General features: G+C 33.7%; 1 protein-coding gene across 1 annotated transcript; it reads left to right on the top strand.

The window, feature by feature from the left end:
- Positions 1–89: 89 nt before the first annotated feature.
- On the top strand, positions 90–27274 carry LOC118194775 (solute carrier family 22 member 3-like). Its single transcript, XM_035365978.2, has 6 exons — positions 90–114; positions 11823–11991; positions 14874–15003; positions 19462–19574; positions 20492–20697; positions 27111–27274. Exons 1-6 carry the CDS (start codon positions 90–92, stop codon positions 27119–27121), a joined length of 654 nt encoding a protein of 217 aa, XP_035221869.2. The 3' UTR covers positions 27122–27274.
- The last annotated feature ends 552 nt before the right edge of the window (positions 27275–27826 follow it).

Below are 27826 nucleotides of genomic sequence, written 5' to 3'. Positions count from 1 at the left end.
TGCGTTTGCCCAAGTTCAAAGAACCGAAAATATAAGATAAGTTGTACAAAATGTGAAAGAAATGTCTGTGGAGATCATTTTGTTTTAACATGTACCAATTGTGCATAAATCATGGTAAGTTTTCTAAAAACATTCTGTACATATATTGAATAAAATTAGAGCTCTAAATATTATCTTAAATTATGTTGTTAGTAAATGCTTAATGGGGTGTTTAATGACCTGCGTAAAATATAAATCCATAAACGGGCCTCGCAGGCCCGGCGCGAGCACTTGCGTACGTACGATTAGCGCGAGTAACGCCGGATTAATTTAATAAAGACTTGTGCAATTTTTCTCCCTCACAGTGGTAGAGTTACTTGCCCTCCCAGATTGAAATATAATGCCAAACGAAATTAAATTTTTTGGAATATTTTAAGGATGTACAAAAAATAACTGATGGTATTTTGAAATATTATCGCAATACTTTTCCTGCGGAAACCCTTGTTTATTTTTAAAAATGTAATAATTCCAATTGTTATGTTTTGCATTGGCACATGGGGCTGCAGGGCGGGGGAACTTGTGAGAATTAGACAGGAATTAGATACAATATAGACTACACTGGAGGCTTGCTGCTACGCGTGAATTCAAGACCGGTTCAACTGAGGTGGCTTGTGTGCTTGCCGGTATGCCACACTCTCATATTAATATGGCTTTTTCTATAACAAATTTTTAATGAAAACCAAATGTATTACATCATTGAAAATATCTACTATAGAATTCAAAAGTGATGCCTTTGAAAAATGTCTTGAATTGATTCATCCTGCAGATAAATTTGGACTAAATTATGATCGATTCAGTATTGTAAATGAATATGATACTTATGCTGCTGGTTTGGGCGTAGGAAAAAATGTATTATTACGGAATTGAGACTGACCACAGAAAATTCTTATTAAATTTCACGAATACAGTATTCCAGGCTGAATTATATGCAATACTAGAGGCTTTGACCTGGATCGAAAAAAAGTCAATGTGTCCATATATTTTCTGATGCACTATCGGCTTTGCAATCTATTTTTGAACTAAGGTTTGATAATAAACTTATTATGAATATTAAAATGAAATATAGAAACCTACGTACAAAATATAATATTAAGATATATTGGATTAAACCACATGTAGGTTTCTATGGTAATGAGAGGGCTGACGCACTGGCAAAAGAAGCCACACTTGGCAATTGTAAAAAAATTAAACTGCAGAGCTCTAGAAGAAAGACTATTGGAATTTTAAAGAATAGTATACATAAAAAATGGAAAAACACTTAAGAATCCTCGGAGAAAAAGAAAAATTATATGTGTACTATACAGATTTATAAAGAAAGTCTATACTGATATAAGTTTGAATCAGGTTTCGACGGGACATGGACGTTTTCCCATGTACTTGAATATATTTGCCTTGCAGGAAAACAATCTTTGTCGGCTACGTAGAGTAAGAGGTGATAATAATCACTTCGCTGAAACCCGTGGCCTGACTGCTAGTATTAAAGATAAAATGAAAATCGAATTTCCAAAAGATCTTAAGGATGATGCTGCTGTATTCCAGGGAAATAATGAATATTATAAACGCGCAGAGATCCTTGGCTAGAGTAGATTTGTGAATGATGTGTATCTGTTTTTTTTTTTTTTTTTTTTTTTCTGTCCGTTTTTGTTTTGTCGGGCTGGCCTCTAAAAGCTTTACGGCTGAAGCATTAGCCGGGGAAGCTGTGGGCTCCGCCTTTGTAGTAGTAACCACACAGTAGGATATTAAATGTATTTACACATGAAAGGAAACAAGCATTATGTACAAAGAAAGAAAACAATATTTGATTTTCGTAAATTACATGCTACCATCCCCTTTAGGTCACAAACAAATTTATGTTTAAATCTAAAAACAAACAAATAAAATTTCCATTAATAAGGCATGTTACCACTCTGGACCGTTACAGAGACTGTCCAGGTGTTCAATGAGGTGATAACCAGCATTATATACTAGTAATGAGCATTCCTCCAATAGCGTAGTTTCCAACTGTCTGACATTCGTTGGAGGAGGTAAGCTTTCAAAGATAGCACGTCCATGAGCATTCCAAAAGGTTTCAGTCGGATTAAGGTCGGAGGAATGCACTCACTCTCCAGGTGCTGTTAATGGAGTTTCTTCTCTGGGGACAGGTATTATCACCCATGAGGAGGCAATTAGAACCAACTTCTTCAGCTTGTTGCAATGTTGTGACTTATCTCACTTGTAACATCAGATTAGACCGCTAAAATACAGTATGTTCAGGATAAATTCCAATTCCAGTGTTTTGCTACACCGCTGGAAAGTACTTCTGATTTCGATAGGCGTTAAATATTTTATATAAGGTAGATGGACAAGCATCTGGAAGATTCCGAATCGTTTCATTTGTTATTATGTTTGTTCCAGGAATTTCACCTATGTTTAAACCCTTAATAACATCACCAATTTAAGCTATAAAAAAAGAAATGCCATCATCTGCATCATAAGAAGTCATTTCAGAGCGGAAGTTTTATGAAACTCCTTGTCATGAAATATGCTGTCAAGAGGAACTGAGCATTGTAAAATGGCACGTATTGCCTCAAAAGATGAAGCAGTTTACCCTGAAGACAGCTGAATACCAGAAATTTCAGTATTTTTAGAAAAATTCGTCCCTACTCCAAAAGAATAAATGTTCCGCCAAACATTTTGCAACGTAATGTTACTGAGAAACGTTTTCTAACGATTAAGTTTACTTTCCTCTAACTTAAACATATATTTTAGCCTTATTTGCAAATAACTGTTTTTGTAAAAATGTCTCTCAAAACTGCGTTTTTTGGTTCTTTGATATCTTCTTCTGGTTGCACCTAAGTGTTTGTGCATACATGCGATCTCGATTGACCACCATGCAACATTACGTAAACAAGATTATTTCAGTGGGATGGAGGGTTTAGCAAAAGAAATAATTAAGTTGTCCATTTTATATTAATATTTTCTGACGTCTCCTGGAGAGTATAATTTTCAATAAGTTAATTCTACTTCATAATTTATGCAGAAACATTTTAAACTACTCCAGTTTGCTCGTTAAATAATGTTGAAAATAATGCTAAAAATAACACTTTTAAAGGCACGTCTTAAAATATTTCGCATATATAGCATAGAAATTTTATTAAAAATATCATCCTATGATCAGAGAGAGAATACTGTTGGCTGTTGATGAGCCACACGCTTTGATGCCAATATTTAGCTACAGCGGATTGGCAGCAGCGTGTTCCCCTCTTGTAAGGTAGCGGTATGTGAATTTGTAACTGATAAATAACACATATTTACCGTAAAACTTATGTTTTTGTGTCTCTTATAAAGACTATTTTTTCTTGCCATATATTACAGAACGTAACTCACTTGAGCATATTTTAACAAAAGTAAATGATCGTAGTGTTTCCATAAAATATTTCTAGCCACAGGAATTTGTTTGTAAACATGAAAAAGATCATCAAATCGAGGAAAGTTCATTCACGAGGATTATTAATGATATATGTGAAGCCATCAGCAAAGAGAATCCCGATGATGTCATCGAAGTGGAATAAAATTTCAGATTTTACAGAAATAGTTTGAAGAATTACAAAGCTTGTACAATAAAATAATGTTTTTACTTTTAGAAACTAGCAAGACGGAAGAGCACTTAAAAAATGGAAGTAAGTCAGCTGAACGTTACTTAAATAATTATTTTAAGATTAAACAATTTTAGCAAAGAAAAAAAAATAAACTGATATTGATAGTGTAACAAATCCATATGATGGTGTAAATATTTTTCAAAAACAAAAGTCTAAACTTCCACTAATAGTGTTAAAGAATTTTGGGTAGAACTTATTAAAGAATGATTACCATTTTGGGCATTATTTAAAACAAATGCGTGAAGGTGATAATAAAGATCCTGCGAATAAATTCCAGTAAATTGCAGTACTTATCCAATCGACAATCATAAATTCTTGTGCCAGAGAATTAGTTATCCTCCAACTGCAGATAATTATCCGGAGGTAATAGAAACTTTAAGATTTAGCGAAAAAAAAAAAAAGATTTATTGAAAGAAATTTACATTCGAGAACTTTTATCATTAGTCATTAAAATAGCACTGGAAATTCCCTTTCCTACCTTCCTGGTTGCAAAATTGATTAGAATCTCGTTTGAGGGCGTTAGACTCTCTAGGTGTAGCAACTGAAACATATAATGCAACTCATTTTCCGTCTGTTTTAAAAAAAGTAAAAGATCTACGAGTTTCCATAACACAGAAACTGCTATATCAATACAACTAGATGTCTGTACGCCCCCAAAAAGTGGGTCCACAATCCTCATTAATAACAGAAAAATGGTAAGTGCTCAGAAACTCGTACAACGTTAAACCTTCGAAGTCAACTAAGAGGATAAACCAAATATCTGATTTACTATTTGAATGCACACCGCAGATCCAACGTTGTATTGTTTTTTTCTCAAACACTGAGTGATTTTTGTAAAATCAGCATAAATGTTCACAATACTGTAAAATATGACGAAATTAAAATGCGCAACTGAACTATCAGCAACAACCATGTTACGATCAACATTTTCTAAATCAAGTAAAGCAGATATAGAACTTGGACGAATAATATTGACTTCTTTGATAATTTCAACTGATTTAACCTCTTTGTCGTCCGTAACGCGTCTAGCGCGTTAAAGTGATACTTCCGCAGGGCGGCTGTAACGCGCAACAAGTGTTCTTCTACATTTAAACGTTTACTTGTTTCTAAATGTTTACTTGTTTGAGTTTTTATTTTTGTTTGTTCTAATACCTCCTAGAGGGCAGCACTAATCAGGCATTCTATTTCTAATTGAATTTGCCCCGGGCTTAATGAATATTCGCGCCATTTTACATAAGATACGAGACAGTGAGAGATGGCTTCAACGTCTACTCAGCAGAAAAAGAGAAAAAATGAGGTTGTGAATTGGAAAGACAAGAAGAATATACGTTTGATGAGAACAGTCCATAATAACTAGATGATTGATGTTGGAACACGGAAAAGAATTGTAAAAGAACCAATAATTGTAAAAGATTACAACACAAAATGGGAAGAGTGGCCCGCCTGGAACAGATGTTATCAAATTACTCTGCTGTTAGAAATAAGCAGAGATATTATTTTTCCATTATGCTTTATTTCCTTATAATTTTACTTAATATTCATTGACATTCATCCACTACGAAAGTTATGTATGGAAAGTTATGATGTACAGAGAAAACAACATTACATACCACGTAAAACCGACGGCCGCTGGGGAGAAATTTTCGCGGACAGGAGAGGACGGCGAAAGGGTTAAGCAAATTTAACCGAACAACACGCGAAGGAACAACGTATGTTATAAATTGATAGCTCTCGCCATTAGGTAGCGCTCCGAGCATCTTGTCTCTGTTGATATTCTATAACTATACTTTAGTTTGATGGAAGAACGAAGGTGTTAAGCCTAATAATGATGAAGGCGTGTGCCTAATAATAATGCTTGTAAACCATTGTATTATATTGTAAATTACGTGTGTGTATCAATAACGAAGCGGAATTATCCCTTACCGCCGGATTTAATGCTCTCTGATGGTAATGGAATTAGTTACTACAGATTTCTGATGCTAGAAAACCCGGGATTCCAGTAAAAGAAGAAGAGGTAAGTGAAAATTTTGTATGTCGTAATGAATAGACTTCAGAAAACTATAAAGAAGCGCACGCCGCTAAGAATAGCAACAGCGAGAATTAAAAAAAAAAATAGAAACAGAGCTAAAAGTTATTACTCCAAATATTGAACTGATAAAAGAATTGTTTTCACTGTTAACGGAGAATGAACACGGTAAATAAAGAAATAGTGGCCTTGAAGTGCAAAAACCATGTGATCCAGATAATGGATATGATTTTGTGGTAGTATGTGGTTGAGAATCCGTGATCGTAGATTTTGTGGATATATATTTTGCTAGTAGTGTTTATGTAAGTGGATTATTTTGCTATTCTAAGTGATTTTAAATAACTTAAGCTTTATATAATGCTAAATAATAGTTTTATATCTTTCTGATTTATTTGGGAAAATTTGCAGCTATTCTCAAACCTATTCATGTATTTCGTTTTGACATCGAATGCATTTACTCATGTTTTTACATTTTGCATAGTATTGTTTTGAATGTTTATTTGGTATAGTACATTAGGGATTCTCTATTTTGATTGTTTCTTTCTAATAGCATATTTGAATACAGAATGCTTCGACACTGCAGTGTGTTTGGTTGCAAATCCAATTACGACAAAAACGAGCATGCCACTACTTCACCTGAATCACCTATAAGAAGGTGGAAAATTGTAAACTGTAAACGTAGTTTTCAAAGTGGGCGCTTTAATGATAAATTAACCTCTCAGAATGTTGAACAGATTAATTTCTTAAAGAAACTAGTGTTGTGGCTTAAGATATGGGAACAAGTCTGTCCCAATAAAAGAAGTCTGTCCCATTTCAGGCATTAATAACAACTACAGATGCATTCATTCAATTGATTACACACTTGTTTCAAAAGTATGAAGCTGAAATATATATTGTTAGGAAAATTTCAAACTGATGCTCTTGAATCATGTTTTGGAATGTATCGGCAAATGTCAGGTTCAAATTATTACATAAATTACTGCAATTATTAGAAAGTGAGAAAAGCTTCGTTTTAAAAGCTATAATTTCTATTTACTGCAATAATTCTATGGCAGAAGCAAAGTTCTTCGGGCAGATTGCTCCTAAACCATGTCTAGGGACCTCACAGGAAAAAGAGGATAGAAGAGCGGTAAACAAATTTGCTAAATTTTCTTTTATTTGCAGTATATACAAGGTGGCCATAAAAAATTCTCCAATATATTGTAGAGACATTAGGCATTTTTGAAAGCAGGAGAAGTGAAAAATGAGCAATGCCTTCACCGGGATCTCTCCAATACGCGTCGAGCGTGCTGACCGCTACACCACGAAGGCATGTTAAGAAGGCGGGAGAAATACTTTATATACTCACCCTTTTAAAGGGGGACTGGGTTTTAGGGAACCCAATCGCCAGATCCTGCTTTATATTTTATGGCATCTTTCATTTCTGACAAATCTTGCGGATCTGATGAGTACACTAATTTCAGAATACTCCAGAATTAGAAATCCATCGGATAGATGACTCTCTTGAAACTCTGTACAAGTTGAAAACTTGCAATTTCAATAAAATAATTTCCTTCTCCTCTGTTTCAAGGGGGGAATGATGTACACACCTGGGTACCTGGACCGAAGGCCCTACCCTATCGAACAGAATTAAAAATTACTAATTATGTGTGTATTAACAAAAAGAAAATTTCTAAATTTTAAAAAACAATTGAGTTATATGAAAAAATATGAGCTATATGAACAATTGAGCTGTACGAAAAGGTATTTAAAGGTGTAGCGAAACAGGGTCGAGTAATGGGGAAAGCATCTTTTAAAAGCCGTTCGAGTAATGGGGAAAGCATCTTTTAAAAGCCGTTCGAGTCAGTGACAAATATCCTAAAAGGGAGACAGTATCGCAAACTAGTTTAAAATTGAACAAATCTTTAGAACTTCCGATACAGAGTCTCGAGCGCTGGAGATAAAAATGTGTTTTCTGTGCAACGTTGCCATTGCTCGCTCTGAAATACTTGAGGTTGATAATGAAAAACTCGTTAACGTTTCACAAAAATATTAAATCGATCATAAAACAAATTCCAAATTTCCAATTTGGACTTCCAGTTGCCCATATTCGAAGAAGGATTACGTCATTCAAAACTGGATGGCTCTAGGTACCGTTGTTTTATCACACTGCGAGAAACATATATACATTTATGCAGAATTCTTCATATTTCTTTTCTTTAAATATAATACAGGGCGATAATATTGGGTGGCAACAATTTGAAAAGTGAAACGGCGCTTGTAGTGAATCAACGCAAAATGCGAAAACAAAATCAATAGTTCTTCTGGGCAAATTGTCCCTTCGGACAAAAAAAAAAAAAAAAAAAAAAAAAAAGAAAGAAAGAAAGAAAAAAAAGAATGGGATAGCAGGAATGAGTGGTGTACATGTGAGTGGTTTGAAACTGGTAGACTGAAAGAGCAACCAGAACGTAAAAAAGCCCTACAACCTTTTTGGGCAACCCTTAAAATCAAAATTTTCAGTTTTTATTAATTCCTTTTTGATTCATTCAGTCTTGTGTTCTGGAATTTATTAAACTAATTTATTAGCACTTGAGTTTCTGACATAAAAAGCAACAATTATAACGATTCTGAAACACGTGTTATCGATTCTAGGTTCGGACGCAAGCGGATCTTCTTTTTTTCAGTCTTCTTGGGGGTAGCGACTGAACTTCCTTCCGCATTGGTTCGAAATTTAACTTGCTTCATAATTTTAAGGACCATTAACGGTTGTCTATTCCCTACAATGTTCCAACTGCCGTTAATTATCAGTAAGTTCTTCATATATCATTCTGGATAAGTTTTTCTTGCATCTTTTTCTACTGAATATTATAAGGAACGTAAATGAACTTAGCGAGGTTTTTAGCAGCAAAAATTATTTGGTAGATTAAGTGGTGTCCGTCAGAAATATCGCGGACGAGAACATCGCGGAAAAAATAACGCAAGACAAAGCAAATCCGTATAAAATATTGTGGGAGAAAAAGTAAAAGAAAACATTGCAATTTTAAATTTTAATGGTGTAAAACACCGTCGTCGAAAATAAAGCCATTCATAAACATTGCAGGTTGAAACGATCGTTGAAAATATAGTGATACCAAATCTTTATGATTTACATTTTTACAAATCTTTATGACGATAACATCGCGAGCATGTGTTTTTCAGGCCTTAGAAATGGTAAATGGTGTATTTAATTATGGCAAAGCACACTTGGGCTATCTGCCTAAGGGAAGGGATGCCTTCGTGGAGGACTTTTAAAGGTAAACTTACTCGTGTACACGTTACACATGGGGAAAACAACGAATACCCCCATGCAGCCAGTCATATCGCGGGTTTCGAACCTCGAACCGAACTACCAGTGTTCAGCGACTTTACCGCTCGGACGCTTGTGGGCTAGAAATGGTAAATGTATATTCGCTTAATGATTCTAAGTGAAGGAAAATAATTTTATAATTTGGTAATTGATTAAAGAATCTTAATATATATAACCATATGCAGTTTCTCGTATTCTCTTTTCTAATCAATTTTACGCTATATTTTTCATTAAAGGCTACCAATACAAATTTATAAAACATGTTAATTAAATAATTATCTTTAATATTTACTATATAAGTTTAAAATTCTATTAACTGTTATGTTTAGCATTAATTTTCTATTCATTTTCAGCTTCCTTCTTGCATTTTTGGCAAAAAATTATTAATTAATTTAAAAGCCTAAAATAAATTGGTCATTCCATCTTGCGCTCCCAAATAATTATAAGAATATACATCTACAACATTTGAAAAATGAAAAACACATGTCTTCGATGTTATCACCAAGCGATGATTTGTAGGTCCTTTATTCTTTACCACGACGAAGTTTTATAACAGCGATGTTTTTGAATCACTTTATTTTCTACGATGTTGTTTTATACCGCCATGTTTTCTCTTCTCTCACAATATTTCGTATGACGACGTTTTCGCCTTGCATTGTTTTCTCCGCGACGTTTTCGTCCGTGATGTCGTCTGTAATTTAATCGTGCGTAGAAGGAAGTCACATTGTGTCCCCATCAGAATTATATTTGTTTCTTAAATCCAATATATAAAGAACGAATGTAATAATATATCAATTCTTAAAGTTCTTAATATTCAATATAATTTGCATTTCAATGTCGGATCCTTAAGAACAAGTAATTTTTAATCATGAATTATTAAATCTTATAATCTTTTTCTGAGTTTTGTAGTTTATTAATAAAGATTCCAAGTCTGTCCATAAATCCTCTGCTGAGCTATAGATTTTAATTTCTTATCACTAATGCATGAAATGGAATACGTTTTTTACACTCTGTTTGTGTGTAATGGTAAGATATTACATATTCTTTATCCACAACAAAGGATTCCATACGCAAATAAAGATTTTATTTCAAAAGCTATACATTTATTTTGTAATTATTTTGCTCTAAGTTCTATCAGCATTACATTATTTACATTACTACTGTAAATAACTTTTGCTTCCCTTGCAATTACAAAATATAACAAATAGTAAAACAAATATATATATATATATTATAGTCTTAAGTAACACTACAGTATCTTTTTAAACGTCAGGCTTTCTCTTTTTGGGTCATATGCTTTAGCTTAACTCTTTTGCGTCGGTAGGGAGCAAAATCTACTCCTATCAAACATTTGAAACGCCCATACATACGAATTTTTATTGGAATGTATTTCCTCCCCCCCCATGACAAGTAGAATACTACAGAATCAATATTAATCTACTTTAGTGATAGGAATGATTCTCTCTCGGGGATCTATGGGCGGTTTCACACACGGTTAGCAGTTTTCCCTTAGGACAGGATTTGAAACTGTGACAATCAATACCTAAATGTTGGTGCTTGTAAGGTTCATGCTAAGTTTGTGACGGTTATCTTTAGTTTCCTGTCCTTCTTAATTTCAGCTTACACATTCCTACCAGAATGTGTTTTTAGAATCGCGGTTAATGTAAATGAGGAAGAGCGGTATTTAAGGCGAAGTTCCGCTGACTTCGTTAAAGAGCCAAAGATTCTGACTAGCGCGTTTGCCTTTTGGCTATACTTTCTTTTCGCTCGCCGTATCTCAGGCCCTTTATAGCTTCGCCAGCTTAATTAATATTTAGGGGCTAACCACGTAGAAATATGGATAGCTTAGGCTGTATCTTTTAGTTAAGCTTTAGTTAAGATTCAGTTCGAACCCAAGTGTAGGCTTTGCTGTACATCCTGAGAAAGGGACCATCTGTGGAATTCTTATTTTGAGAAATAAAGAATAATTAACCCTTCTTGGGTTTTACGTATCTGTTTCTGAACTAAATCGAATATTCGCTTACCTGTTCACGAGGTTCCTACACACTTAGCTGTTAGATAACAGGTTGGAACCCCACAAGCTGAGCAAAGGAGAAGGAAGGTGCATTCAAATAAGAGAGCTACTTTTAGTCGCTTTAAATGAATGACTGGTATGTCATTTAATAACTCCCTAAATCAATAAGACATGCACTAATGTAATAGGGGAAAGCACCAGGTAGAAAGGAGCGACCAGCTGATGTCTGAATGCACGGGCGTTTAGGACGGCTTCGCTGTGAAAGAGTTATAATGAACTGGAAATCGACAAAGAGATTCATTAGATTGCTTCAGAAAGTGCAAAGCTTCAAATAGAATACTTTAAGGACTTGATAATTCAGTTACAGCAAACCCACTGACAAAGAAGTTTTCGCATTTTAAAAAATATTTCTAATCGAGAAGCACCAGAATATATATATATATGGTTTTGAGAATCATTGGATAATTTTAATTTCTAATGAATGATTTCAACTAATTGGTTTTTATTTTCTCCTGTTAGAATAGTTAATACTTATTATAATAAGAGTATTTTGTAATGTTAGAGAAACTGAAATAATTAAGAAATTTTGAATTCAAGTACGAGCAACTAAACTTGATCTCAGTTCTTAAATCGATTTGGAAAATTTTTTTAAGAGAAATTTAAATATTTAAAGTTGTACATTTGTTACAGTGTTATTAATTGAACAGTTAATTATAGATTTATTTTATCAGATTTATTAAATATAAAATAATAGAGCAAACTTTTATTGCATATTCACAGTGCTCGAAATTGTCTCACCAGAATCACGCAGTCGAATAAACGGGATAGTGCATTGTTTCTGGACTTTCGGACTTTGCTTATTGGCTCTCATTGCATTCCTCACAAGAAGCTGGCTATCACTAAGTATCACAACTAGCTGTATTGCTCTTATTCCTTTCCTTTATTTAAGGTAAGTTATTACGGTGAATATGTTAATTACGGAGGCGTATTCATAAATAACCAGAATTATTTTAAAATAATTACATTGTACTATGTAATAACATGCACTGAAACCTTAGTTCACGAATTGAAATATTTCCTGAAGGCCATTAATCACGAAATATCCGAGGACCGAAACAATTTTTCCCACAGGGATTAATGTAAAACGAATTAATTCGTCACTAGACACAGACGACAGCTTATCTAAGCTTTACAACAGTACTTTGTCTACAAGTTCATAATTTAAAACCAATGAGAATCAGCTAACATAAAACGAAAAAAAAATGTAATTTAACACATAATATTAAACAAGCAAAATAGATGATTTAATATAAAAGTAGATAAAATTGAATTTAATTTCACTGTACCTTTATGAAGAACAGTGGACGGCAGTGAGTCAAGAATGTATTGGGACAGAACAAATTTTCAGACACCTTTTTGAAAGAATAGTTAAATGAAACACCATATATTCCGGTCCGTTTCATCTTCACCATCATGGTTACTTTGATCTATAAATAAATAATCAGCTTTCATTCCATCTAGATTCTTAGATGTACTATATTTCAATGGCATTTGAATTCTATTTACTTAATTTCATTTCATGCTTTTATTAGCCGTTATTATTTCTAGATTGTCATGACGCATTCGTCCTCCTTTTTTATTCCTTTCCTTCGATGTTCACTTCAAAATGATGGCTTCAAATGCCAACAGAAAAAAAAATCATCAAATTGCTAATTCCGTGAAGTCATTCTGGTTAGAAGTGCAGTGTTACATCAAATAATGTATTCACTTTCTCGAAAACCTAGAATAGCATTATTGTGCACACCAACATTAAATTCAATGCATCTGGAAGAACAGGAAATGGAAAAACAGTAACATCATTAGTAAACAATTTGTAAAGTATCTGGGAGTAACTACAGAGACAAATTTTAGCTGGATTCCTCGCTTGACCAAATGTCAGATTTAAGATATATAAAATTGTTAATAAATTAAATAGATTGGTAAATGAAAACAATTATAGAAATAAAACTCTACTTAAGGAATTGGATAAAAATCGAATAGAAAGAATCATTTGATATTGTGCTTTCGTGTCCTGGAACAAGAAAGAAAAAGACAAGAGTTATACTGTTACAGATTCAGTGAGTGGCCTTATTGTCTATTACTGGATGCTGCAAGACAGTATCAACAGCAAGTATACAAATCAGTTTAACTGTAAGCCACGCGCCTATTGCCTTTAAAGGAAGCTAAATATTATTGTCATCCCTCAAAAACAAAGATCTTTATTGTAAAGAGGAAGGAAATATTCTACAGGGATGTGGTTTAGAGATTTTTACTGATGGCTCGGTGATATAGACGAGACAATAGGAGCTGCCTTTGTAACTTGAACAGAAATCTGAAGACAAAGGTATTAGATTGAATGAAAGAAATACTTTTGAGGCTGAATTATAAGCCTTCAAAGAAGCTTTAAAATGTTTCGCTTTTTCTATCCAAGAATCTGTTTTAGGTACCTGGATAGAAAAAGCGGTTTGGCAAATTGCTGTTTCAGATATTACTGGTTCTTAGAGTTTGTTGAAACCATTAAACTCCAGAAAATATATAACTAGAAAGATAACTGAAGTATGAAACAAAACTGTGGAACTTATGGAAAAATATAATTTCAGAGCAAATTGGGTAAAAACTCAAACAGGAAGACTGGGAAATAAGACAGTAGATAATGCTGCAAATGACGCAACAAAGAAGGGTATATAGATATTTTTCCATCATCTCAATGGATTACGTAAAAACGTTATTGCAGAATGAAATTATGAAAAAGTGGAAAGATCGATGGGAAAATGATAATACTGAGAAATTTTTTTTTAATGGTTTTTTCTAAAGTAAAGAAGACAAGACTTTTGAGCGATAAAAGAATAAATCAAGCATTGACAGGTTATGGACAATATCCAGAATATTTGAATAGATTTTATAAAAAGAATGTAAAATGTGAATGTGGTTGGGAAGCACAATATATAGATTTTACACATTACTTGTGGGAATGCATAAAGATGATTTATATTACTGAAGAATATTTTTTTCATATTTCAAGAGAAAATGGGAAAACTTTATTCACAAATGAGAAATCTATATTAGGGATTATAAAAATTTAAACAATTTAATTAATCATGCATATTTTGAAATTGAGTTGTAAATGTTTTTCTCGAAATTGTAACTAAATTAATTTGTGTTTTTGTGACTCTTTATGTATGTATTATAAGCACAAGCAAATAGATACTTAAAGATGTAAAATCTCCATTTGCGAAAATTGTCAAAGTAAATCATTTTGCTATAAAATTATTATTATTATTACGTTGTATGTATTCCGAATATAGTGACCTTGCTGGAAGTGTCAGGGAATCTTCTTGGAGGACAAGTTTAGGGGGATTTGAACGAGTATTTTATTTAGTTAGATTTCTTATTTTCTTCGTTTGTTTCTTAGTTGTATCGGCTGCTTAGAATTAAAGTTTTATACATTCCTATTTCATAAAATGACGCTGAAGGTGTTAGTTAAGTAGTTAAGTATCCTGCAGTCTGTCTGCTAGCTACTGTTTGCAGTACAGCGATGTTGTCTGTAGTAGAGTTAGTTAAAATTCCAGAGTACGCATGAATGGTTCGTATGTTCATAATGCATGAGTGGTATGGGTGCACTTAAAATACTCGGGAGATGATGGTCCTCTTGAGTGTTAATGATAGAAAGAAAAGAGGGAGTATTCAACTACTATCCTCCGATCCGTCCATTTCTACCTGTACTTGCTTGTAAAACCTGTTTTCTGCACCTATGTCTAGATTTAATTTTTTTTAGAAGTGTTCTGTTTTCAGATTTTTTCCCGAATCGCCAAGCTGGTTAATAACAAATCAGCGATATGGAGAGGCGTTAACAATTGTGAAGGGAATTAGTGAAAAGAATGGGAAAACCAAAGATTCAGCTACTCTGAAGGCACTGATTGAGGTATAAAGTTATAATCGAGTCAATATGCTTAATTATGCATTAATTGTGATTTATTCAGTATATTATATTAAATGTAAAGACGCTAGAATCTTTGTTCTGGTGTGTATTACATTTTCTCATAAACTGTTATTTTTCAAATACAATTTCCATATATTTCTGTTTTCTTTCTATAAAAACTAAATTTATATTAGAATTCCGAAAATTATGATTTCATTGAAATAAAGCGATTCACGAAAGAGTGAAAATATCCAGTAAAAGTGTAGCTGATAAAAAGGGATTAAAAGTGAAAATATTTCAAAAAACCCAATTACCTAGCATTCTCGTCCGTCCTCTTTATTTAAGAGGTATCAGAAACCCCTATATCGACAATGAAATTGGCCATTTTTGATGTACCTTTTTTTTTCAAAATCTGGTGTAGATACACGCTTTAAATTTTTTGTGTAATTAAAGTATACCTATATGATTATACTGATATGAGCTTTTGTAACATTTTGAATTTTAGAGTAATTTACAGAATATTTTGTTAGGCATAGTAAAATTTAACACTTTTCTCACAGAAAAAATTTTTAAATTTTTTTCCTTAGTTTATCACAAAAAGCTCATATCAATAAATATTAGGAAACCTAATAAAAAAGCCATAAAAATTTTAGATACCTGCGAGCAGTAGTTCCTGAGAAAAAATACATCGAGTATAAAAAAATCACGTTTGGAGAAAAACGCGTTTTTATGTAAAAATTTTCATTTATCAAAGCATTCGATGATAAATTAAAAATATATTTTTTACAGTTCTAATATTCATAGAGATTAAAAAATGGTATTTTTAGAAAGATAAAAGTGTAGCGAATTTGAAAATGCAAAAACCCGGAATCACCATTTTTTTAAGATTTGTGGATTCCAAAACCCCTTAAAAATTATAATGTATGTTTATAGATAAAGGTAATACATGTAGCATTCAGTCCCCAATGGGCGAAATATTAATGTAAACGGTTATCTTCAGAAGTTCGGGATTGACAGAAAACCATTAAGTCAGAGAGACAGAAGACAATTACAGCTAACTGCTTTATCATTAACTGTTTTCCAAAAATTCTTTAAGGAGTGAAAATTATGGGAATCCATTTTTACCATGCTAATGCATCTACACATTCAATGAGAATGACAGTTAGAGTTTAGGAGCAAACACATATTAAGTCGATAAAACGTCCACCTTGATCTTGCTAGATGTGATTTGCTATTTTTCAAAAACAAAAAGAGAAAAAAAAAAGAAGGGGAAAAAAAAGAAAAAAAATTACTCAGCGGTTGTTTTCATTCCAAGGATGAGATTGTTTGTATTTATCAGTTTCAAGAAATGGATGACTTTAAACATTTTATCAACTAATTTAAATATTCGTCAGATTTCGTAAGTTTAACTTGTGTCAGTTAGCTGTGTCTCAGAAATTTCAGTAACCCTCGTGCGTCGTCAAGAAAAAAACATGCATAGAAAGTACGAATGAAGGTACCGGTAGTTAAATGGTTTATACAGCAGGTTTCAAGTTCTAATGTCAATATATACGCAGCTTTCAGGTTCTTTCTTCACATGGCGAAAAACACGTACACTGCGTAAGAAAAGGGGGGGTCAAAAAAAGCACGTGCATATTCCATTAATCGTACGTACACTGCGGGGAAAAATGGGGGTACAGTTCTATATTTCTTATTCTACTGGGTCAATCCACGAAATTCAAATTGCGTTTTTCATCCCTCGAAAGCGCGACTTAGGATATATATTAGATTTATATATAGCACTATTTTAACATAGGTATTTTTACACAAAATGGGACTTTTTCGGAAATGACATACCAATTTTTTCCCTATTTCGATTCTACGACTCAAATTATGATGAGATATTAAATTTTGTAAAATTCAGTGCGAAATTTACAGAGAAATTCAAAAATTTATCTTGGGAAAAATTTTTTTTCAGTTTTCGCCAAGTGCCACACATTAAGCTAAATGAAGAGTACCAAGAATAATTCACTTGGCGAACTTCTTACTATGTGGCAACCAAATTTCCTTTCCCTTCCATTATGCCCGACCGGAAAAAAAGGTACCTAGTTCCTGCCTCTTTACATTGTGCATGAGAGTAAAAAAAGTCACATCGTTTCTACTTCCAAATAATTTTAGCAAAGCGTCTAAACAACATTTGATGTATTCTCGCTTTCAACAAATATTCCAAATTTTAAAACGCCCCAATATATAAATTCACGTATATCTTTGGAAATTTTGTATAAAAAAACTAACTTTTTGCAGGTATGCTTAGAAATACGTTTACTTTAAGATAATGGTAAAAATTTTATAGATTATAATACAAAAATGTTTTTGAAAATTTATAAAAAATATTTAAAAATACAAATTTTAAAAATAAATCATAAAATATGGGTGCATTTTATTTGGAATGAACCTAAATTTCGAAATGTGAAATAAAGAATCAAATAAGTTTAATAAAAAAGAGAAATTAATAAATATATACCAAACTCAATTAACACTGAGGAACTAATTCAATATTTCAATATTCAATAATGTCAATATTTTTCCTGATTTCGATTCTACGACATAAATTATGCCTAAATGTTAAATTTTGTAAAATTTGGTGCGAAATTTACGGAGAAACTCAAAAGTTTATCTTGGCGTATTTTTTCAATTTTCGACAAGTATAATTTATTCGGCGAAGTTCTTAATTTATAGCACCCTATTTTCCTTTTCTTTTTTTTTTCATTGCAGTCGAGCGAATAAAAAGTCATCGTTCCTTCTTTCAAGTAATTTTAACAATGTACATATTATCGTTTGGCGTTATTATCCCAAAAAAAAAAGGTGCTAAATTTCTAAACCCTGCAATATGTAAATTCATGTGTATTTTAGAAACATTGAATGAAAAACCCTAATTTTTTGCAGGTGTGCCTAGAAATGCATCTACTTTAAGATGATGTAAAAGTTTTTTAGGTCATAATGCAAAATTCTTTTCGAAAATTTATAAAAAATATTTTAAAATACAAATTTAAAAAATAAATCATAAAAATGTGCGAATTATATTTGGATTAAAAATTAATTTCGAGTTCTGGAAGAAGGATTCAAGTAGGATTTATAAAAAAAAAGATATAATAAAAAAATCAATAACTATATATCAAATTTAACTAAGATTGAGGAGCTAAAATTTTGAGAACTAAGTTTTTAAAAACTACTCGTGCGATTTTTAGAAAACTTGGCGGTTTGACATAATTTGAATCGTAGAATCGAAATATGGGAAAAAAGTGCCATGTCATTTCCGAAAACGTCCGATTTTGTGTCAAACTACCTACATTAGAACAGTGCTACATATAAATCTAATACAAATCCTAAGTTGCGCTTTCGCGACATGAAAAACGCAATTTGAATTTCGTCAATCGGCCCAGTGGAAATTGAGATATTGAACTGTTCCGACATTTTTGCGCTGTGTACATTAGTGCATTTATTATGATTAATGCATTATTAAATGCTTACAATTACGTTTCCGGCAGTGCAAGTGGTCTAAATTTTTTAACATCATTATTGTAAGGTATTAATTTAAGTGTCTAAATACAGTCATTAACCCTCTGACTGCTCAATTTGTGAAACGAAATCGCTTCTTTTTTTTTTTTTTTCCTTCATATTTTAAATTTATACGTAATGGAGAATTGAAAATGCACTCTTTGATTCTAGAAAATATTTTTATATAGATTTTTATCATGTGAAACTAAGTTGCCAGAAAAACCAATTTCAGATGTTATCAACAAAAAAAAATCTTTTTCTAAATAAATTTCAGATCGAATTACAGTTAATTTCTATTTATTGCATAATATAAAAAAGTAAAATGTATAAAATTTAAGAAAACATAAAGCGCTGAGGGATAAATATTTTAAAAATGCAGTTTAGTGTGATAAAGTTCAAAACAGGGTTCAAGGCAAAGTCCAACTTCACAGTTTTTGCGCCAGATTCAATAAATCTAATTATTAATCAATCTAAATTATTAATCTAATTAATGATTCAATAATTTAATTAAATAATCAAGATAACCGCTGAACGTTTTCTAGCAGCCATTTCTGTAAGAAAAAAGCGGCAAAAAGTGAAGATTGAGCGCTAATACCACGTGCCTTCAAATGCCTTAATTTAGTGGACAACTAACGATATCTGTTGCGCAAAATGTAAACTAGACGCCTAATACTGTATATAATTTATTTCAATGGTTAAACGGGGAAAAAGGCCCACCAACGGTTGAGCAGTAACGTCGCTGAACACTGGTAGTTTAGTCTGAGGTTCGAATCCTGCGAACGGGCTGCCCTTTCCCCATGTGTAACGTGTGTACGAATTTCTTAATATTTTCGATTTCTGTTTTCTTAATGTTTTTATATTTTATATTAGAATTTCTTAATATTTTTAAGTTAGATAATCAATTTCTTTTTAATTTTCTACTAGAAACTGGGTGAAAGGTGCAGGACGAAGCAGGAAGTAGACATAAAACACTCTACTTTGGATATCCTGAAGTATTCTAAGTTGAGGAAAATATTTATCACACTCAGCATCATGTGGTAAGAAAATTTATAATTTCTCTTATTTGATAACTACTGCAAGTAACTTAAAATATGTAATATGAAACTTCAGATGTCTGAAATGTAGAATGCATAAGTGAACAGTGATTAGTAGTTCATCGATGAAAAGGAAAGTTCTTGAATTTTCTTTTCACGTTATAAATCCCTAATGTGATTTCTCATGGGTAACCGAGCAAAACTAGGCAAGATTCCACTTCATTAAATCCTCACTCGAATTCATCACATCTCTACGGGTATTATCTTTGAATCCAAGCAGTGAACATTTATACCCTTAATAATTCAGTATTTTGGCTCACAATAAAGTTTAAACAAAAGAGCTCAATCGACAAATAAAACAGAAACAATTGAAATAAAAAAGAAAATTTTTGTTTAGTTCTTAACTTGATGGACTTTAGAGACAATAACTGAAGATATATGACACATTATTCCTTTATTGGTACAATATAATGAGGGACAAACTTTACACGGCCTATGATCCGACAACACGCATCTTAGCTACTTTCTGAACATTAACAAAAATTTATAACAGTTAGAGTGTTTCAGTACCAGTATCGACCAGAATTCGCAACAACGTTTTTCTTATTCAACATTTTCCATGCTTTCATTAAGAAGTGAAAAATTGCGTTCTTTCGTTGCCGAATCGGTGACAAAGAATATATTGGTGTGCGCATACAACATGGTTTGAATGCGCAATCATTATTATTGTTGAACATTTCTGCGTAGAATAAGTATAACGTGAAAGCAAATGTGTTCAGTTCTTTACTAGCTTGATGTGGCTACCAATCATCATCTATTGACTGAACGGTCAAAAATATAATCATTCGACTTTGGCTAATCGTATTGAATTTTTGTTTTGTTATTGCTACTTAAATGTAATAATTTACACATAATTTCAGGGCAACTGTGTATCTAGCTTACTATGGTCTTCAATTGAACATATATAACTTAATGGGAAACGAATTCGTTAACTTTTCCATTCTCTCACTGGCAGAAATACCTGGATGTATTATATGTTGGTACATGCTAGATCGCTTTGGAAGAAGGTTTACTTTAGCTACCAACTTCATTTTCATGGGATTGGCATGCCTTTTGCCTTTAGCAGGTAAGTGAATTCAAGTTTTAGTCACTATCGGTTAATAAATTTTAGAATTAGTAACAGAGATTGAGGAACTATTTCCATATTTACATGACTAATATATGACGAAATATTGTTTAGAAACTCTCTAATACGGTCGATATCAATGTATAATATAGAAATTTTATCATAGCAAATTAGGCGCCAAAGGGTAATGAACGAACTGCAACGAAACTTGGCATGAAGCTAATATTCGCAAATGATTAGAAGTACAGCTAGTTTGCGCACTGCGTATTGCCGCCAGATGGCGTTGGAAGTTTTGCCCCCCCCCTCGCGCATAAAACAAATTCGCAAATGCATGTTGTTGTAGTTACTCTGTTGCAGAGGGACACCTTCTTCTTTTCACCTGGATGATTTTACATCGCATTGCAATAAAATATGATCAGCTATGAGAGTTAAACAGGGAAAATTTAGTCGAGATGGGCAGCCAAGGATCAGCTTGCTAAGCAGCCAGTCATCTAAACTATTCTTTTTACACTTTGAAGAGATATCGATATCAATAGAAGAGAGATCGGTTGCAGGCGAGCCGGGCTCAAGGCGCCTTCGGCAGACCAACATTCAAAAGGTTCTTCACATCACCTGACTTGCCCCAACCGCGTACTGCATCATTTCCACCATTCGGAAATAAACAGCACTTTTGAGGCTGGCCTCTTTGTATGTCTGTACCATGCGGGATCTGGGCATTATATATTGCACTGTTCCTCATATGTGCTGCAATGACATCCATCCACTGTAGCTTTAGTATGAAAAGGCTAAGGCTAATCGTTCGACGAGGTTGCGTGGTAGACGAGTGGACTTAAATCGACTTCAGAGATAAATCGACATTCACAGCAGCAGTCATAACAACCGCGTACGTGTTTGGAGACTCAATCATAAACTCCTCAATCCTCCCTTTGCTTTATAGCTTCACCTCGCTCTCTTGGTTAGTGTGATGGAATAAGGAGCCTTCGCATACGATATCAGTTCACATCTAATATTAATCTAGACACCATGACAGTCCTTGCAACACTAAGAAAGGGTGTCACAGCAGTGCTTCAGTCACATTATCACCTTACCACCTTTCCGTGGCCTGCAATAAAACGTTCAGTTTGCTATGGATCGAGCATGTATGCTATCATGTTTTCAGCAATTTGAGCAGTTAAGAGTTTGATCGAACTAAAGCCACGCTAACAGCAGCTGAGGAATGACATGGGCAGGACACCATTCGGGAGCTGTATGTCTTAATGATTGTCCATATTGCATGGCATATTCACGCTATAAGTGACGCAATAGGATATTAGAACCTCCATTCATTTGTAATTTTTCTTGTAATAAAGAGTCGGTTTCCTTTTTTTAATCACTTATCTACCTTAACATTTTACACAGATATGTAAAATTTCATTCGATTCTGGCAGGTTTGCAATGATACTAAATTTTTATGACAGTAAGTATTTGGGCGAATAATGATGTATGAATGATACCCCAAATAAAAAAATAAGATTATATTCAACTAATTTATGAAAGGTGTTCAAGCACTCCTGCTTGATTGGCTTCAAACCCCGCATGCGCAGGCCACGTGCTTCCTTTGAAAACTGATATGACAGGCTGGGCATCTTCCGTGGTCGGTACACGGTTGTACAAAAATACTGTCCGATTTAATTTTTCTTAATAATGTTCAGGAAGATCTTAAATATTTAGCTACATGTGTCCTTTCTCTGCCATCTCAGTTGTTATTCTTATAGTATTGTGCTTCGGATTCTATGATTTGTTGTTTCTTCGGAAATCGGAAGACTAAATTCTATTGTTGGCTTGAGCGTCCCTTTCTTGGTTAAAGTGTATGCTCTGTCATTTTCTATAGCTCCTGTTTGCCCCCTTATCTAGATGAGGGTGACCAGGATTTTTTCTTGATGATTATGAGAATCGTTTTCAAACCCCGCATGCGCAGGCCACGTGCTTCCTTTGAAAACTGATATGACAGGCTGGGCATCTTCCGTGGTCGGTACACGGTTGTACAAAAATACTGTCCGATTTAATTTTTCTTAATAATGTTCAGGAAGATCTTAAATATTTAGCTACATGTGTCCTTTCTCTGCCATCTCAGTTGTTATTCTTATAGTATTGTGCTTCGGATTCTATGATTTGTTGTTTCTTCGGAAATCGGAAGACTAAATTCTATTGTTGGCTTGAGCGTCCCTTTCTTGGTTAAAGTGTATGCTCTGTCATTTTCTATAGCTCCTGTTTGCCCCCTTATCTAGATGAGGGTGACCAGGATTTTTTCTTGATGATTATGAGAATCGTTTTCAAACCCCGCATGCGCAGGCCACGTGCTTCCTTTGAAAACTGATATGACAGGCTGGGCATTTTCCGTGGTCGGTACACGGTTGTACAAAAATACTGTCCGATTTAATTTTTCTTAATAATGTTCAGGAAGATCTTAAATATTTAGCTACATGTGTCCTTTCTCTGCCATCTCAGTTGTTATTCTTATAGTATTGTGCTTCGGATTCTATGATTTGTTGTTTCTTCGGAAATCGGAAGACTAAATTCTATTGTTGGCTTGAGCGTCCCTTTCTTGGTTAAAGTGTATGCTCTGTCATTTTCTATAGCTCCTGTTTGCCCCCTTATCTAGATGAGGGTGATCAGGTTTTTTTCTTGATGATTATGAGAACCGTTTTATGTGCTTCGATGTCAGGAGTCTTGCGACTTCTTTTCTGGACAGCTTGAAGCAGACACATGTTATCTGTTTAGTAGTACATGTCTTGTTCGTTTGTCTCTTCGGCTCCGAATGTCCCTCTTTTCAGAGCGAAGGATTCTGCTTGAAATTCTGTGGCGTGATCACTTAATTTAAATGTTTCCTTGTGGACTTCTTTATTGCATTTGGGAATAATGAATGTTTCTCCTACCCGTTCATTGATCTTCGATCTGTTCGTGAAAATCTCCCATTTGAACACTTGAGGGAGACATTTTGTCCATTTGATGTGATGTTCCAACGCAAGGGATTAGAATACGTCCTACAGTTGGGTTTCACACATTCACCACCTACGATCAGTTCTCCTTTGAGTCGGGGGTCTTTCCCATATTGCAATAAACGGTGCGTCATTTTCTCATAGATGGCTTTAAGATTTAGTGATATTATCCCAGCCAAGACTTGCAGTGCCGCCATTGGGGTTGCGGGGTAAGCAGTCGTGATTTGTAAGAGTGCAAATCTCTGAATCTGGTTTATTTCTGACATACCCTCACTGTAACTATTATCCATTGACGATACTCGAATAGTCCTAGGAAGCCCCCCGGGTGTCCGGATCCGTTTTCACCTGTCACCTGTAACTGTTATCCAAACAGGACATCCTTAGAAGTTGAATATTTGCTCTATTCCTCTAATGCAAAGCTCTTTAGAACCCCTACCTCTGAGATTTCATGTTGTGCTGAATATGAGATTTAATTTGATAATTACTTTGTTGGTCACCTCCCTGACTTCTGTTAACTGCGGGTCCCATATCAACTTTTTGTCTAATATAAAGCCTTTTGTCTATTATTTCAGAGAACTCTGCCTTCTTAGCGGTCCCAATGCCATTTGATTCGTGGGGGATTAGATTCAATTCTGTCTGCTTTGGGGGAACATTATTCACTGTGACCTTTCGACGCTTGACTTTAGTTTGTACTTGTTGCTCCAGTTCCTTAGAATTTAGAATGCATTTACAGCTTTTCTTTCCATCGATGTTCTCCTGTTCTCTCCCGCAATGATGATTACAAAGTCTTTTGCCTAGGCCTGGGATTTATCTGTATCTTCAAGGTCTAATTTTAACGCGCTCTGCGTTATGATATTCCACAATATGGGTCCTACGTTTTACCCTTCAATCAGGTTATTGAGGTTGCTTGGACACATTAATTTCTTTATTAGTTCCAGCTTTAAGCGTTGGTAACTATAACTTAATAAAGACGGACGCTACATCAAGGGATATTATGCAGGAATATAGGTTCTAATTGCGGTTTTCCAGTAAACTGTTCTGGAAGCAGTTCAATGTATCCACTATGCTTTCCCCTTCGTGAATCCGAACTGAGCAGTCCTGAGCAGATTGTTTGAATATAGATAGTCCGTCAATCTTTGTGGGGATCATTTTGCGAAGAGCTCGCCCATGCCGACAGCAGTCAAAATGGTCTGTAGGCTCCTGCTCCTGCCTTGTTTGGAGGTTTACCTTATTTTTGGAACAAAACTAGTTCCGGCTGCTTCCATTTAGTAGAAAAGCACCCCAAGTCCAAGCATTTATCAAAATTTTAGAAATGAACCATTTGCTCACCTCAGGCTCGGTATTAATTCTATTGTAAGCTTGTATAAGTCCGAGGCTTTGTCCTTTTTTTACTGCTGCTTTTGCTGCTCTTAATTCGTTTTTGCTAATGGAGACATCATTGTCCGTGCCTAGGGGCATGCTAGAGTAGGTTCTCATTCTTGTGTGCTTAGTTGTCTCTTTTTTTGCATCACCCTGCGGCAAATGGTATTTCATTATTTTCTGGATTGCTTGCTCATCGACCCACGAGTTGTCTCTAGGCTCTGCAAAGGTTAGTATTTCAAAGAAAGTTTTACAATAATTAGACCTGAGGTTGGAATGAACTTACAGATTTTAATGCCCCTTGGGTCAGAATAAGGTAGCCCCCATAGTGGGCTTTTCGCGTTAAAATCTCCGTTCATGATTATGGAAATATCTGTGTTTTCTTTGGAGAGCCTTTTCCAGGATGGAGACAATGGGCTCTAGGTCTTGTGATGTTGGACAGTAAGTCTTCACCAACAAGTTCGTTGATCCTTATTCTATTCTTATTACCACGACGGGAGGAATTATTTGTGAGCGAATATTGTCAACGAACGCTCAGCATTTCTATCGCCGATAGTGTAGGATCCTTTATTGTTACTCCCGCTTTGGCGTCATGTGTTTTAAAAAACTTTCTTTATTTTTATGAAATTCTCTACATCTTGTTATTAACGACGTAGGGCTCCTGTCTACATGCTATATTAAGTCTTTTGTCTTCGTTTTCTAGATTATGTTCGTGAGCTCTTGCTATATGCATCCCTTTTTAAAGACTGAAGGTTGTGGGGATCTGTTTATTTTTATTATTAATAGTTATTTTTCATTGTGAGTCTTTCCTGAATTCTCTTATTTTCTCAAGCCAGGATGTACATAAAGTTGTGTGAACGAGAGAATTTAAACTGTTCGAGAGAAGAGGTTAGACAAAGCGGGATTTCGTTATTGTGAGCGAACGTTTGTTAATTTCTATCAGTTGTTAATCGTAATAGCAGCAACGCATTCTTGCCATCGTGTTCCTGCCATACGTATCCTGCTGGTGTGGGTTTCTGAGTTAGCCTGTCAGTTTAAAAGGAATTGTTTAGTCAGTCTCGCACTACTATTTGCCTTTAAATTTAGTCTTAAATAATCTTTCAAGTTCTCACTGCAAGTGGTCGATGTTCTTTTAAGTATATAAATCCCTGACATCTGTTAAATATTCGTGCGCAATTATAAAGCCCTTTTGCACCCGTCCCCTAGTTGTGTTCATTTTCAAAGCCTGTTGGAGAATTCGCAAGGAACAACATTTAAGTAGTTCTTGTCACATTTTATGATTGCTAAGCGTGCTACATTTCCAAAAATGCGCCAAAAGAAGGGATAAATTTTCAGCACTCGCTCCTAGACAAAACAATGCAAAAATTTCTAACCTTTTGTGTTATTTTAATTCAAACTATTTTACCCTTGATGCCAACTAAAAAAAAAAAAAAAAAAAAAAAAAATGTAAACATTTACACGCGCTTCCTAATATCTCAGCATCCAAATGTCAGAACCAGATTAAACCGCGAAAGTAGATGAACTTGCTTGAAAACACAGTTAAAACATAGCTTTTGAAAACCACAAAAATCTTCGCCATTTCGCATAAAAATATATTGCAAACAATTTTCCAACTAATTAACTTACGTGAACAGATATAGGTTCACAAGGAAATAAAAATTTTCACTGTATACTGTGTAAAAATTTCAAATCGATAAATCAACAGTTTGTATTTTTAAACTGCAGTTATACTAAAAAAATACTTAAGTGTCATGTCTGTTAATTAAGCTATAAGTAAAATTCGAATAAGTGACTTTTCAAAATAAAGAAACTAACTTAAGCAGATTAATTATTAACAGCCCTAATTAAAAGGTTAAGTTACTTTAGTAAATAAACAGAAGACGTATCCTCCTCTGCCAAGAATGTAAGTTTCATAGAAAATAATAAAACGCGAAATAAGGATTACTTTCATTCTGGCCAGTTTCTCTGGGCTAAATCTGAAAGTGGTCAAGCAAATCCAGTTCTAGTAGAGGTAAAACCCAGCTTTGACCGTGACCCTATGCATTTTACAGTCTAAAATTTCCTTTTCATTTTCAGAGCATTTATAACAAATTCATTCCTTTTATGACGATTGGGATTCTCTGCTTATTGGCTGCTGTCGTATCCACACTACTACCGGAAACGTTAAATAAAAACCTGCCTCAGACTATTAATGATGCTAAAGAATTTGGGAAGAATCAAAAATTTTTTGCACTCAACAGGTAACTTACGTTATGTTTCAAATATTAAATTTTTGAAAGAAGTTTATAAATTGAAGAGTTGAAAGTCTTAAAGGTGCTACTTTGGTAGATGGTTAACTGATTTTGGCGATTTTTTTTTGGCGAGTGATACGACTTGTAGTAAACCCATTGTTGGATAACTTATTTATGGTAACCGATACTTCGTTGCCATTTTATTTAAAAACTAATGTGTTCTATTATGCATAAATTCCGTGTTTAAAATAATATTTATGGCTTCTAAATATTAAAAATCAATTTCATTTTGAATTTTTATTTGATATAAAAATTTTATTGTTTAAGATATTTTATATAATTTTAAATTATATAAAATAATTAATTTAATATTATTAAATTAAATTAATTTAATATCTATTTAATCTAATGTTCTAAACATTATTTATGGCTGTTAAATATTAAAATACAATTTAATTTGGAATTTTTTAAAAATATTTTATTATGTTTGACTATTTAAATAATTTTAATTCTACGCGTAATCTATGCGAAATCAGCTCCCTGATTGGTTACAGAATATTT

This window comes from Stegodyphus dumicola, chromosome 6, assembly GCF_044657685.1.
Source record: "Stegodyphus dumicola isolate Sdum_Otavi_A_Nest chromosome 6, ASM4465768v1".
NCBI classification, from domain to species: Eukaryota; Metazoa; Arthropoda; class Arachnida; order Araneae; family Eresidae; genus Stegodyphus; species Stegodyphus dumicola.
The sequence above is the reverse complement of the archived record's forward strand: the minus strand, read 5'-3'. Positions and strand labels throughout refer to the sequence as shown.